This window comes from Staurois parvus, unplaced genomic scaffold (genome assembly GCF_062004578.1).
Source record: "Staurois parvus isolate SC_StPar_1 unplaced genomic scaffold, SC_StPar_1.0 ptg000441l, whole genome shotgun sequence".
In the NCBI taxonomy this organism is placed as follows: Eukaryota; Metazoa; Chordata; class Amphibia; order Anura; family Ranidae; genus Staurois; species Staurois parvus.
In genome coordinates this window covers 908,077-922,672 of record NW_028318237.1, presented here as the reverse complement: position 1 = coordinate 922,672, position 14,596 = coordinate 908,077, and the positions used below count along the sequence as shown (strand labels likewise).

General features: G+C 43.8%; 1 protein-coding gene across 1 annotated transcript in view; it reads left to right on the top strand.

The window, feature by feature from the left end:
- PDE4B (phosphodiesterase 4B) overlaps positions 1–14,596 on the top strand; it is a 545,522-nt gene that overhangs the window by 89,870 nt on the left and 441,056 nt on the right. The window contains exons 2-3 of the mRNA XM_089687949.1: positions 4,062–4,161; positions 9,442–9,674. Coding sequence (XP_089544075.1) covers positions 4,120–4,161; positions 9,442–9,674 — 275 coding nt within the window. The 5' untranslated portion in view covers positions 4,062–4,119. The remainder of the gene's footprint in view (positions 1–4,061; positions 4,162–9,441; positions 9,675–14,596) is intronic.

Here is a 14,596-nt window from a genome sequence, read left to right as displayed (position 1 = left end):
TTGAGTTTGGGCAAGGACACAGGGGCCCCATGATCCCCTATTGCCCGGGGACCCCATGAGTTGTCAGTCCATCCCTGGACCTATAGCAATTTTACTGTTACAGGGCTGCTTTCCTATGCAAAATTTCGTATATAAATGGGATTTTGCTCTTCCGCCATAGCCACTGGTGCATCGCTTCTGCTGTGACCACTCATGGCAGAAGCCGATCTGCGAGTGTGGATGAACGGATGTCCGCTGCCACCCACCGATTGTTGGGCAGGACACAGAACAGAGCTCTGCCTATGTAAACAAGGCCGAGCTCTGTTCTGACGGGGGGGGGGGGGGGGGGGGGGAGTGAAGGATGGTGTGTCCCTGCAAAGCTGGGAACATGATTCTTCACTTCCCCTATTAAAGCACCACCTAGGGTACACCAAGCACATAGTTAGGCACATAGTTAACCCTTTGATCACCCTTCCCAGCCAGTATCAGTGCATATTTTTAGCACTGATTACTGCATTAGTGTCACCTGTTCTCACAAGGTGTCATTTAGTGTGAAAATATCCGTCGCAGTAAGTAGCTGATCGCCCCCATTGCTAGTATTAAAAAGAATGAATTCTGCAGTACACATAGCATGGGAATGCAATTATTTTAGTAAATATAAACGGCTAAATACCTTTTCTCATTAGCAGTCTTGTGACTTCTATCAGTGTCCAGCCGAGCACTGGCTAAAGCTTGTAGGAGGAGTTTTCACTTTCCTCTGACTGTCCTATGAGGCTGCATAACCCCTGATCCTTTTTCTGGACAGTACTGATTGGCCCTGTGCTGATCACATGCACCCTCCCAAAAAGAAAAAAACACTTTCTAGCAATACACACTAATCTGTGCAGAGTGCCTCCTAGAGCTCTGTACCATCAGCAGATGGATTGGGGACAGTGGAAGAGGGGGAGGATCAGAGAAGACAGGATCAAACTGCCTTTTTACACAAAGCAGAGGATTAACCCCTTAGGTTCCACAATGAGTATAACAAGCATGCTTTACTGCATCTACAGACTGATTGTACTGTTGTGGGTTTAGTAACACTTTAATCTACTGTAAAAAAAAAATAAAATGTAGTATGTATTATCTAACCCTATGTACTGTGTTGTAAAAACATCTAAGAAATTGAAAATAATCCTCATCATCGAAATACATTGATCGGCCATAGCAGTATGATCACCCAAAATAACCTGTCGCAGCATGGACTCCACTAGACCTCTGAAGGTATCTGGCACCAAGCCATCAGTAGCAGATCCTGCAAGTGCAAGGTGCAGCCTCCATGGATCCGACTTGATTTTTCCAGCATATCCCACAGATGCTTGATGAACTGATATCTGAACAATTAGGAGGCCAAGTCAACACCTCAAACTTGTTGTTTTGCTTTTCAAACCATTCTTGAATTCATCAGACCAAGCCACCTTCACCCATTGCTTTGTGGTCCAGTTCTGATGCTCACATGCTCATTGTAGGTACTTTTGCCTGTAGACACGGGTCAGCATAGGCACCCAGACCAGTGTGCAGCTACTCCCCCCCCCCCCCCCCCATACACAACAAACTGTGATGCTCTGTGTGTTCTGACACCTTTCTGTCGGACCCAGTATTAACTTTTTCAGCAATTTGAGCTACAGTAGCTCTTCTATTGGATCAGACTGCACAGGCCAGCCTTTGCTCCCCTTGCACACCCATGACCCTGTCACCGGTTTTCCTTCCTTGGACCACTTTTGGTCGGTCCTGACCACTGCAGACCGGGAACATCCCACAAGAGCTGCAGTTTTGGAGTTTCTCTCACCCAGTCATCTAGCCATTACAATTTGACCCTTGCCAAGGTCTCTCAAATCCTTACGCTTGCCCATTTTTCCCGCTTTCAACACATCAACCTCAGGGACAACATGTTCACTTGCTGCCTAATATATCCCAACGATTTTCAGGTCCCATTGTAATGAAATAATCAATGTTATTCATTTTAGCACTCAGTGATCATAATGGTATGGCTGATGTATTTTGAGTGTTTGTAATATTTAGTTTCTTAGTTTTTATTATTTCATTGTAGCACCTTGTCCTAAACAGGGATTGCTATTTAAATTGAGCCATAATGGGTAGTAGTGAGCCCAAGCTGAATTGGTAGTTTATTGGATCACTTGGCCTACCTTTAACTCAGTGGAACTGTTTTCTTCTGCTGCCAGTAGGTGTCACTGGAGACTCTGGCAATAGTATGAGAAGTCACAAGAAACTGGGTTATGAATATTTATGTCTCCTCAAGCCTACCACTTGGAGGTTCATTGTCACTGGTGCATGCTGGTGGAGGATATAAATATTTGAGGTGGCCCATACGATCTCTCTCTTCCCCTGGGCTGCTGCCTGGGGAGGTGTTGCTGGAGTAAACTGGTCTGTTAGGCGCACGTGCCTTTGACCAGGTGCTAGGCCTGTAAGCTATGCCAAGACCAGGGGCGGACTGACCATTCGGGCACTGCCAGAGGGCCCGGGGTGAGTAAGGGGCCCCATGAGATGTCCCTGGTACCTTTCATAGGCTTTTATGGGTGTGGGCAAGGACACAGGGGACCCATGATCCCCTATTGCCCGGGGGCCCCATGAGTTGTCAGTCCGCTCCTGGCCAAGAGTCAGGAAGAGGACCATGCTGGGGGAAGCATGGATGAAGGCTGATTTCCTTGCAAGGATCTGGTGACTTTTGGATGGGTTTCACGGACACCTATGAGCAGGGCGTTTTTTCTCAGAGAATAGGTGCAGGAACTCCCCCCTTCTGAGTCACTTGTCTATGCCCCCTTCCCACCTCCACGCATTGTCCCCTAGTTTCACCCTCTACCCACCTCCCAGTACTGCTCCTTTTTAGAGAATTAAGAGCCAAGCATGATTTTGTGGTGCTAAGTAATTTGTATAGAATTTGTTAATGATAACAAGAAAAGCAGTAAAATAGATCTCCTGTGGCCAGCAGTAATAGACCCCCCTCCCCCCCCTTCCCCCAGCAACAATAGGTTCACCCAGTGAAAATGGACCTCTGGAACAAAATACCACCCCAGCAACAACAGACCCCCAGCAGCAAAAACAGATCTCCCAGCAGCCAGTATGTTTAGACTCTCCAGCAGCCAGCAACAACATACCTCAGGCAGCAACAACAGATCTCCCAGCAGCCAGTATCTATAGACTCTCCAGCAGCCAGGAACAACAGACCCCCAGCAGCAAAAACAGATCTCCCAGCAGCCAGCATCTATAGACTCTCCAGCAGCCAGCAACAACAGACCCCTCCCTCAAATGTAGATCCCTCGCAGCAACAATTGACCCCTCAGCAACAAGATATCCCGCACCAGCAACAATAGACCTCCCAGCAACAATAGACCACCGTGCAAAAAAAATATCCCCCTCCAGTGACAATAGATCAGCCAGCATCAGTAGACCTTTTATCACACTCCAGCACCCCACTTGCAATCACATACATTCAGTGCTGGAGGTGCCGGAACTGCGTTCCCCCACATTCCCACTGAAAAAAAAGCCCCGCCTGTAAGTATGAACAGAGAGCTCTGGAACAAGCAGTGAGAGAGAAGTCTGTTAACCAGCTTGAGATGTTACCTACAGTGTTGCCAGGTTGGCTTAAAGGCTCTACCCTGTATATGCTGGGCATGGACCTGCAAAGCCTGTGTTACTGTGGAGTATCTGCGGCCCTATCCCTCCCTCCTTGTGTGATGAGCAAATAAAACCTTTAAAAAGGCATCAAAAAGTGACCGGCACCCAAGATGTTCTCAGTCCCCCATTTTAGCCATGGACAGCCCTTGGGTGAAATGCTGGCCTTCCCTGTCCCTGGGGTACATTATGCTGTCTTGTTTCTTAGCACTGATGAAGGGGTTTTGTGCCTCTGAAACGTGTTGGACTTTGTCAAGGAAAATAAATTCTTACTGGACTAATTCTAGTTTTGTGGATTTCTCGTCCTTTTAATGAGTTTTTAGAAGTGTATATATTAATAGTACGTTCGATTAAACCGTTTGAGAGCATGATTCAAGGAAGATTATACTTTCTGTATTTGTTTTCTTGTTCAGGTTTGCCTTCTTCCCAGAAAACTGATTGTGACTATATGAACAAGAACAGGGAATTACAATGAAGAAAAGTCAAAGTGTAATGACCGTCACAGCAGAAGAGGTAATATGTCCTTTTGTTTTCCCAAAACCTTGTTCACAATTCAAAATGTTTAATTTGATTTGTAAAGCTATATTTTTTTGTTTCAAGTCCGGACACTTTCACCCCCTTCCTGTCCAGGCCAATTTTCAGCTTTCAGCGCTGTCACACTTTGACAATTGCGCGGTCATGCAACACTGTACCCATATTTTGGAGACAGATAAAACTTTATGTTGGTGGTATTTATTCACCGCTGGGATTTTTATTTTTTTGCTATATAAATTAAAAAGTCCAAACATTTTGAAAAAAAAAGTGTTTTTCTTATACAATTTGCAAATAATCTTTCTTCATAAATCTTGGCCAAAATGTATTCAGCTACGTTTTTTAGTAAAAAAAAAATTAGTTTTAAGACCAAAAATTATAATTTTTCAAAACAATTTTTTACATTTTTATTTTATTTTTTCATATTTGGTTTCTTTTTTAAACATACTATCACCCTAGCAGTACAATGTCACCATAGTGACACTGTACTACTTGTGGAGGGTGATGTTTTTTTGTTTTTGTTTACACTGATTGCATTTACACCCATAAAGGCTGTAAAAGCAATCATTTCTCCTTCTCTCTGGCTGCATTCCTGCAGCCAATGAGAAATACTGTGCGAGCTGTGATTGGTCACAGCTTTTCACATGGTACAAGGCTGTTGTGAATAGCCTTGTACCATGTGATCTCTGTGATCATTCACAGATTTCACAAGTAGTAAGCAATGATGTCAGAAGTGACATCTTGCTTACTACTATTCATGTGATCACTGATTGGCCAATTAGTGATCACATGATCGGGACCTCACACAGAGGTCCTGTACAGCGATCCGAGGGAGTGCGCACAAGCAGGGAAGCGGGAGGACGTTTATAAACAGCCACCCACCCCTGCACTGCTCCCGTCTGGCCCATGTACATAAACGGTGGTTAAATAATAAACATGTTATACTTACCTGTTCTGTGCAATAGTATAACACAGAGCAGTGTCTTACCTCCTCTTCTGGTGTCCCCTGCCGGCGCTGTCCGCTCTTCCTCTTCTCCAAATGTCTCTATAGCAAGCTGCTTGCTATGTGGGCACTCATGCTCCTGAGCCAGGCTGTGTGCATCCATAGACACACACAGAGCAGCTCAGCCCACCCCTGTCTCACTCCCTCAGATTTTGACTGACAGTAGCATTGACCAATGGCCTCCACTACTTTCAGTAAAGCCTATGAATCCAGGAAGAGAGCAGAGCGGGGCTGCTGGCATGGACAGCAATGGATTGATTGTGGTGTCAGGTACGTTTTGGGCACCAATTCACAAAAAGAACATTGGGGAACTGGAGAAAGTACAGAGAAGGGCAACCAGACTGATAAGAGGCATGGAGGAGATCAGCTATGAGGAAAGATTAGAGGAACTGAATTTATTCTCTACTGAGAAGAGGAGATTAAGGGGGGATATGATCTCCATGTATAATACATAAGGGGGGATATGATCTCCATGTATAATACATAAGGGGGGATATGATCACCATGTATAATACATAAGGGGGGATATGATCACCATGTATAATAAGGGGGGATATGATCTCCATGTATAATACATAAGGGGGGGATATGATCTCCATGTATAATACATAAGGGGGATATGATCTCCATGTATAATACATAAGGGGGGGATATGATCTCCATGTATAATACATAAGGGGGGATATGATCACCATGTATAATACATAAGGGGGGATATGATCTCCATGTATAATACATAAGGGGGGATATGATCACCCTGTATAATACATAAGGGGAGGATATGATCTCTATGTATAATACATAAGGGGGATATGATCTCCATGTATAATACATAAGGGGGGGGATATGATCACCATGTATAACACATAAGGGGGGATATGATCACCATGTATAATACATAAGGGGGGATATGATCTCCATGTATAATACATAAGGGGGGATATGATCTCCATGTATAATACATAAGGGGGGGGATATGATCTCCATGTATAATACATAAGGGGGGGGGATATGATCTCCATGTATAATACATAAGTGGGGGGGGATATGATCACCATGTATAATACATAAGGGGGGATATGATCACCATGTATAATACATAAGGGGGGGATATGATCTCCATGTATAATACATAAGGGGGATATGATCTCCATGCATAATACATAAGGGGGGGGATATGATCTCCATGTATAATGCATAAGGGGGGATATGATCTCCATGTATAATACATGAGGGGGGGATATGATCTCCATGTATAATACATGAGGGGGATATGATCTCCATGTATAATACATAAGGGGGATATGATCTCCATGTATAATACATGAGGGGGATATGATCTCCATGTATAATACATAAGGGGGATATGATCTCCATGTATAATACATGAGGGGGATATGATCACCATGTATAATACATGAGGGGGATATGATCTCCATGTATAATACATAAGGGGGGATATGATCTCCATGTATAATACATGAGGGGGATATGATCTCCATGTATAATACATAAGGGGGATATGATCTCCATGTATAATACATAAGGGGGGATATGATCACCATGTATAATACATAAGGGGGGATATGATCTCCATGTATAATACATAAGGGGGGATATGATCTCCATGTATAATACATAAGGGGGGATATGATCTCCATATAATACATAAGGGGGGATATGATCTCCATGTATAATACATAAGGGGGAGATATGATTTTTTTTTCCCTGCAGGAGCACATTGGATAATGCTTTACTGTTTTGTTTTGTTTTTTGCCTTCCTCTGGATCAACTGTGGGTGTAGGATTATAACTTTTTTTTTTTTAATGGTTGAACTGGATGGACTTTTGTCTTTTTTTCAGCCGGACTAACTATGTAGTGGTGGTGGGCATCATGATTGATGTTGGTTCTACTTCGGGGGACATTTTTTTTTTAATTTTTATGTTTAATAAATTTGTCGAAGACTGGCTCCTGTCCTTTTTTACACTACACTTTTTTTTTTTTTTTTGTGAATGGGTAACAGTACCATGTACCGCATACTCATTCACGTAGGTGGGGGTCAGGATCTGGCGGCCCCCACAACCACAGGCCACGGTTGTGGGGAAGAGGCCACCCCAGAGCACCCCCCATGTTGAGGGCATTTGGCCTGGTATGGTTCAGGAGGAGGAGGTGCTTACTCACCCCCCCCCCTTTTCCTGACCTGCTCGGCTGCATGTTTTAATAAGGATCTGGTACGGATTTTGGGGGAGGGCCCCCCACAACATTTTTTTTTTTTATCCTTGGGGGTTCCCCTCAAAATCCATACCAGACCCAAAGGGCTTGGTATGAATGGGAGGGAGGACCCCACGCTGTTTTTTAAAAAAAAAAATATATATATATATAATTGTCAGGCAATGCCTACAATTCCTTTTGACATTCAGCTGTCAGCTGGGAACCCCATAATATAATATGGGGTTCCCAGTTATAATACTTTATAATATAACTCATGCTGTATTTTAGTAATGGAGCGGTATCTTACCACATACTCAGGTGCGGATACCGCTCAGTTGTTTGGTTCGTGTTTGAAGGTCGCAGTCAAACATTCTGTAGGTTTGGATGTTGGACCGCGAACCGAACAGGGGAGTGTTCGGCCCATCACTAGTGCTCAAATACCACCAAAAGAAAGCTCTATTTGTGTGAAAAAAAGATATAAATTTAATTTGGTACATGTTGCATGATCGCACAATTGCCAGTTAAAGTAGCTCAGTGCCAAACAGCAAAATATGCCCTGGTCATAAAGGGGGTAAAATCTTCTGGAGCTGAACTAGATAAAGCATCCACATACACACCAACATATGCCCTGAATGCAGATAATATGCTTCTGGAGCATACAATGGTGCACAAATGGGTACTTTGTACAACCGCTGCATACAGCCGCCTCTTCTAATGCATCCAATGTGGTGGTTGGGTCCCAAGAATGTCATTACACAGGCTTTGTATGCTGTAAGGTCCCTGTGCATGAGGGTCTTTACATTACATTTTATTTATTGACTATTTCTATACAGTTTTACATGTAATACATACTGGGGATGAGTGAAATTGAAAGTTTGGGCAGAAATTGGGAGATTTTGGTGGAATTTCTCAGTTTCACTGTAATGCATTGGAGTCAATTGGGAAGGTGAAATGTGGAAGGTGGTTTTTGGTGTTTTTTTTTTTTTTAATGGGCTTTAAATGGCCCCTGAGGGTTACGGAAGCTCCTTTCACTTGTCATGGACCTGTACTTCTGTCAAAAAAATGGCCCCACATCATCCTCATTTTACTTTTTTCACAGAAAAAAGTAAAAAAAAAAAAATGAGAGCAACACAAGTACCAATCAAGGCATACAAAAAGGAACACTTTTTGACTGGAATGCATTCGCGCATTATGGTGTCATTCATCTCCTTAACAAATAATAATGATTTTAAATGGCATCCCGACAGCAAGGCAGCTCCAACGCACATGTGTTGCAGCACACGGAAAGGTTTCTTCACAGTAAGAGCTGTGAAAATGTGGAATAGACTCCCTCAAAAGTTGGTTCTGACCAGCTCAGTGGATCGCTTCAAAAAAAGTCCTGGATTCTTTCTTGGATACACAGAATATAACTGGATACTAACATTTATAGGGAAAGTTGATCCAGTGAATATCCGATCACTTCTCGGGGGATCAGAAAGGACTTTTTTTTTCCCCTGCAGGAGCAAATTGGATCATGCTTTGCTGGGGTTTTTTTTGCCTTCCTCTGGATCAATTGTGGGTGTAGGATTATAACTTTTTTTTTTTCTTCTATTGTTGAACTGGATGGACTTTTTTTCTTTTTTCAGCCAGACTAACTATGTAACGCCATAACGCACAGTGTGGGACGCTGCATTGTCAAAAATGGTGCATGCCCGTTTTTTGGACGCTTTGGTGCACTTAATCCAATTCAATGCATGAAAAAATGCACGTACGCAGTTTTTCACTCACAAACACGCATATCTTGCTTGCCCTGTTGCCATTATCAATGAATGGGATGTCAAGCGAGGCACACGATCACATCATTTATACACATTCATGCGCTATTATAGTGTGAATGCGGCATCGCCACCAAAACCAGGCTCCTGTGTTCAACAACTAATTATACTTTCAATATGTTCATATGGAGTGTACCTTCAATGTAAGTGCAAATCACACTCACAAATCACACTCACAAATGTTACATGAATCAATCTGCACAGAAACTCACACTCTATTTTTTGTCTCTATAGAACACACAGGGATTGTCGGAGTGCTTCCTCAGCAAATCTTACAGCTCATACGGATATAATATTGGGATAGATCTGTGGAAAGGAAGACGGTTTTGCCCCGGGACGCTGCAGTTGCCGCCACTACATCAACGGCAGGTGCGCAGGGCGAAGACCCCGGATTACATCCACCGGCCAACAACCCTACCGCTGGTGCCGCCTCCGAGGATCGCTGTGACACCGGTGGAGAGAGACTGGTAGGTGGTACATTCTAGGGATATAGTGGGGATTCTACACCTGTCTAACCCTCTACCCCAATGTCCCCGTAACCAGGTAAAGATGTATGAGAGATGCAGGTTTCATAGCTCTCGGTCTGGTTTGGACAAATCAGATTGTTGCTGTACAATCCTTGCGTGCGGTTCAGTGCTTTTTTTATTTTATAGATTTATTTAATTAGTTATTTATTTTCACTCCCACGTTTGTCACCTTTTACTTATGTGTGTGTTTTCTTCACATGATGGAGGGTGTGGGTCCTCGGGCCTGCCCTGAAGTCTAGGGGGAGGATGTGTGGCTTTTTGGTTCCTTCCTCCCCTGTCCCTAGGGGGTTTTCTCTTCGGGAGAGCCCCCTGACCAAGTACTGGATGTCCGGCTTCGGCTGGGCATAAGGAACGGTGGTCCACCAGGCCTTTTGGGCAGGAGGACCAAATGGGAACCTTGTCCCTGTCAGCAGCTTCGTGCCCCGGGGGATCAGGGTAGTGGTCCAACCCCTTCGGGGGTAGGACAAAGCACACCCCTAAGTGCACTTTTTGTGTGGCGTTTTTGCACTTGCACTTTTTTGTGAAACACTTACGGGTTTTTTCGTTGTAGTTTGCACGTTTGCGGACTTAAAAAAAAAAAAATGCTTAATAGAATGGAATGTGTTACAATACTCTATATGACCTACATTTTGGGACACATAACCATCACACCTATATTAGCTCTGAGTCAAGTAAGCAGCCACACATCAATCACATCAATGACGTTACTCATAGATACTCTTTATTGAGTCCTCACCTACAGGCTTCCCCTCTTGTCTCACTCTCATGGCCTTAGTTATAGAGATCTATTATACCTACAACAAAGCCCATAAGGGTGAAACATGTCAGAGAGGGACAGTCTGTAGGCAGGGGCTCTCAGTATTCTTGTGCTGACTTAATAAAGACTTACTAGAAGTGGCCTCATGGCTTCATTTGTGTGCAGCCACCTACTTTTACCAATACGGAGCACTGCAGGCTGGCCCGCTTGCAAAGGGGTTTAGAGCAGAGTATTCACAGGGTTTGCAGCAGTGCCTTGAATCTGTATGTCTACCTACATTAGCTTGTTGGTCACCCATTCCTAAACCATGGCCATTAATAGAGTGCTCCAAAATCTCCTGGTAGACGGCTGCGTTGGTCCACTGTGCTTCATTAAGTCCAGGGTCAACACCAGCAGATGACATGGCTCCCCAAATCAACACAGACTGTGGAAACTTCACACTGGACTTCAAGCATCTTGCAGTGTGTGCCTCTCCATTCTTCCTCCATCCTGAGGTCCTTGGGCCTCTCCATTCTTCCTCCATACTCGGGGTCCTTGGGCCTCTCCATTCTTCCTCCATACTCGGGGTCCTTCTGCCTCTCCATTCTTCCTCCATACTCGGGGTCCTTGGGCCTCTCCATTCTTCCTCCATACTCTGGGTCCTTGGGCCTCTCCATTCTTCCTCCATACTCGGGGTCCTTCTGCCTCTCCATTCTTCCTCCATACTCGGGGTCCTTGGGCCTCTCCATTCTTCCTCCATACTCGGGGTCTTTGGTTTCCAAATGAGATGCAAAAGTTGCTCTCATCAGAAAAGAGGACTTTAGACCACTGAGCAACAGACCAGGTCTACTTTTGTTTAGCCCAGGTAAGACGCTTCTGACATTGTTTGTTGTTCAGGAGCGGCTTGACAAGAGGAATACGACATTTGAAGCCTATGTCCAGGATCCGTCTGTGTGTGGTGGCTCTTGATGCACTGACTCCAGTCTCAGTCCACTCTTTGTGAATTTCCCCAACACTTTTGAATGGCCTTTTCCTGACAATCCTCTCCAGGCTGTGGTCATCCCTGCTGCTTGTGCACCTTTTTCTTCCACACTTTTCCCTTCCACATAACTTTCTATTAATGTGCTCTGATACAGCACTTTGGGAACATCCAACTTCTTTTGCAATTACCTTTTGAGGCTTTCCCTCCTTATGGAGGGTGTCAATGATGGTTTTCTGCGCAACTGTCAGGTCAGCAGTCTTTCCCATGATTGTGATTCCTACTGAACCAGACTGAGAGACCATTTAAAGGCTCAGGAACCCTTTGCCGGTGTTATGGCTTAATTATCTGATTAGAGTGGGACACTTTGAGCCGAGAATATTGCACCTTTTCACAATATTCTAATTTTCTGAGATTGTGGATTTGGGGTTTTCATGAGCTGTAAGCCATTATCATCACAATGATGACAAATCACGGCTTGAACTATCTTGCTTTGCATGTAATGAGTCTATCTCATATATTAGTTTCACCTTTTAAGTTGCATTACTGAAATAAATATTTTACACAATATTCTAATTTTTCGAGTTTCACCTGTAGGTGGCTGCACACCAGTGATCCAATGTTCCACCATTTTGGACTCACCAGTTTTAGTAAATAACCGCTCAAGTGTCCAAACGTACGTGGACATCCCTGCAAATGATTGAGTTCAGGTGTTTGCAGTGGGGACTGTTTATGCTACAACATACAGGGACATGTGAGAGAATTGTGTGTTTACAAGCTTGTGGCAACAGTTGAAGGTGAAGGCCCTTTTCTGTGCCCCTCTGTACAAAGCCAGCTCCAAAAAGACATGATTTGACCAGTTTGGTGTGGTCAATACAGAATGCACACACTACCCCAGGAAGGGGGCACTCCCTAATAATGGCCATGGTTTAGGAATAGGTGTTCAACACACTCATTTGGGTGTGATGCTCAAGAGATGAGTGAAGGCGGGGGGCATTAAAGGCTGTAACATTCACCATTCATCTGGGAAGACTTTCCACAAGATTTTGGAGTGAGTCTGGGGGAATGTATGCCCATTCAGCCAAAACAGCATTCGTGAGGTTAGGTTGGGTAAGTAAATTTGGTTTGCATTTGACATTCTGATTCATTACGAAAGGGTTTGATAGGGTTTAGGTCAGGACTCTGTACAGACCACTCCACTTTTGCCACACCAAACTGGTCAAATCCTGTCTTTATGGAGTTGGCTTTGTGCAGAGGGGCACAGAAAAGGGCCTTCAGCAAATTGTTGCCACAAGCTTGTAAACACACAGATCTCTCAAATGTCTCTGTATGTTGTAGTATTACCAGTATCCTTCACTGGAAATACCTGAACTCAACCATTTGGATGGATGTCCACATTTGTGTGGACATTTTGGGGGTTATTAGCTAAAACTGAAGAGTGCAAAATCTGATGCAGCTCTGCATAGAAGCCAATCAGCTTCGAGGCTGTATTGCCAAAGCTTAATTGAACAAGCTGAAGTTAGAAGCTGATTGGCCACCATGCACAGCTGCACAAGATTCTGAGTGGACCAATTTTAGTAAATCTACCACATAGTGTATGTTTAGAGAGTCTTTATTAGTATCTTCCAATATTAAATATTTAATGACACCCAGCGTGTATTTTTGGGTATAACAAACTCTTCATCCCTTTTATTAAAGAAGCAAGCCTCAAAGAACAAGGATTTGTTCACAACTGTGGTGGTGGTGTGGTCCTCTGTAGTCAAGCATGAGTGGTTAGATGGACCACTAAGATACCTACATACACTTAAGAGTCTGTTTATGGTCGCACTGGAGAGCGATTGTTATGTCTGTAAGGCTCCATTCCCACCAATGCGTTTTTTTAGTGCTTTTTGCAGAAATGCCAGTCCATTTAACATGGTTTCCTATGGAACATGTTCACATCTATGCATTCAGGTTGACACAATACAAGCATACCTCATCATTCAATAGCCATAGGTTGGCTGCATCATGCCTGGACATCATGGTCTTCACTCTGTAGGTGCCATCATGTTCTTGTCTCTAAACTAAATGAAATATTTGCTCTTGTGAAGTATGATTTGGCTTGATAGGCGCTGCAGTAAGTAACACCTCGACTAATTCCACCTGTGATAGCTATGTTCAATATGCTTCTTATTTTAGATCTAGTTTTATGTGTTGATTACATGTCAGGAGTGAAGAAAGGAAACAGATGGTGGAACTTCTGGTGGTGACTAAACTTATGGCATTTATATGTACAATGATTAATAAATACATAGAATGTAGGTTTTAAAGAGGCCCTGTCCTTTGATGCACTCAAAAAAAACATTCTTTTTTTTTATTTGGTTTGTCAAGTTTTCACCAACAGTGGCAGGAAATTCCTTGTGTCTACAGCTGTCAGTCTTGTGATGTTCCTTTGCAGGACTTTTTTTTTCTCAGAGAATAGGTGGAGGTACTCCCTCCTTGTTTCTGCCCCCTACCTACATCCAAGCACGGTTCCTTGGTTCCACCCGTTACCCATCTCCCAGTACCGCCCTTTTTAAAGAATACAGAATCAAGAACATGCATGCATATGCTGCAGGTGCAATGAGCTACCCTTGAAATGTATAAGTAATGATGTTCAGAATTACATACAGGAATGCAATACCCAAAATAGAGTAAAAAAGGAAAGCAGAGACAGTCCCTGGTGAAAAGAGAGAAAACCCCCCCCAAAAAATCCTTTCTCAAGAGCCTCCTACCTGTTGTATTATGCTTGATGTTAGATGACATACTTGGTTTTCTGTACCTGCTAGGTGATTGTATGTATTGTATATGCCTATAAGTCCCCATGCACACAGGACGTTTTTACAGCGGCTATTTTTGGCTTTTGGCGTTTTTTTGTACAGCCAGTAAACCCCCCAGCATGTTATCCTATGTGTCCATCCCCGGCATGTTATCCTACGTGTCCATCCCCGGCATGTTATCCTACGTGTCCATCCCCGGCATGTTATCCTACGTGTCCATCCCCGGCATGTTATCCTACGTGTCCATCCCCGGCATGTTATCCTACGTGTCCATCCCCGGCATGTTATCCTACGTATCCATCCCCGGCATGTTATCCTACGTGTCCATCCCCGGCATGTTATCCTACGT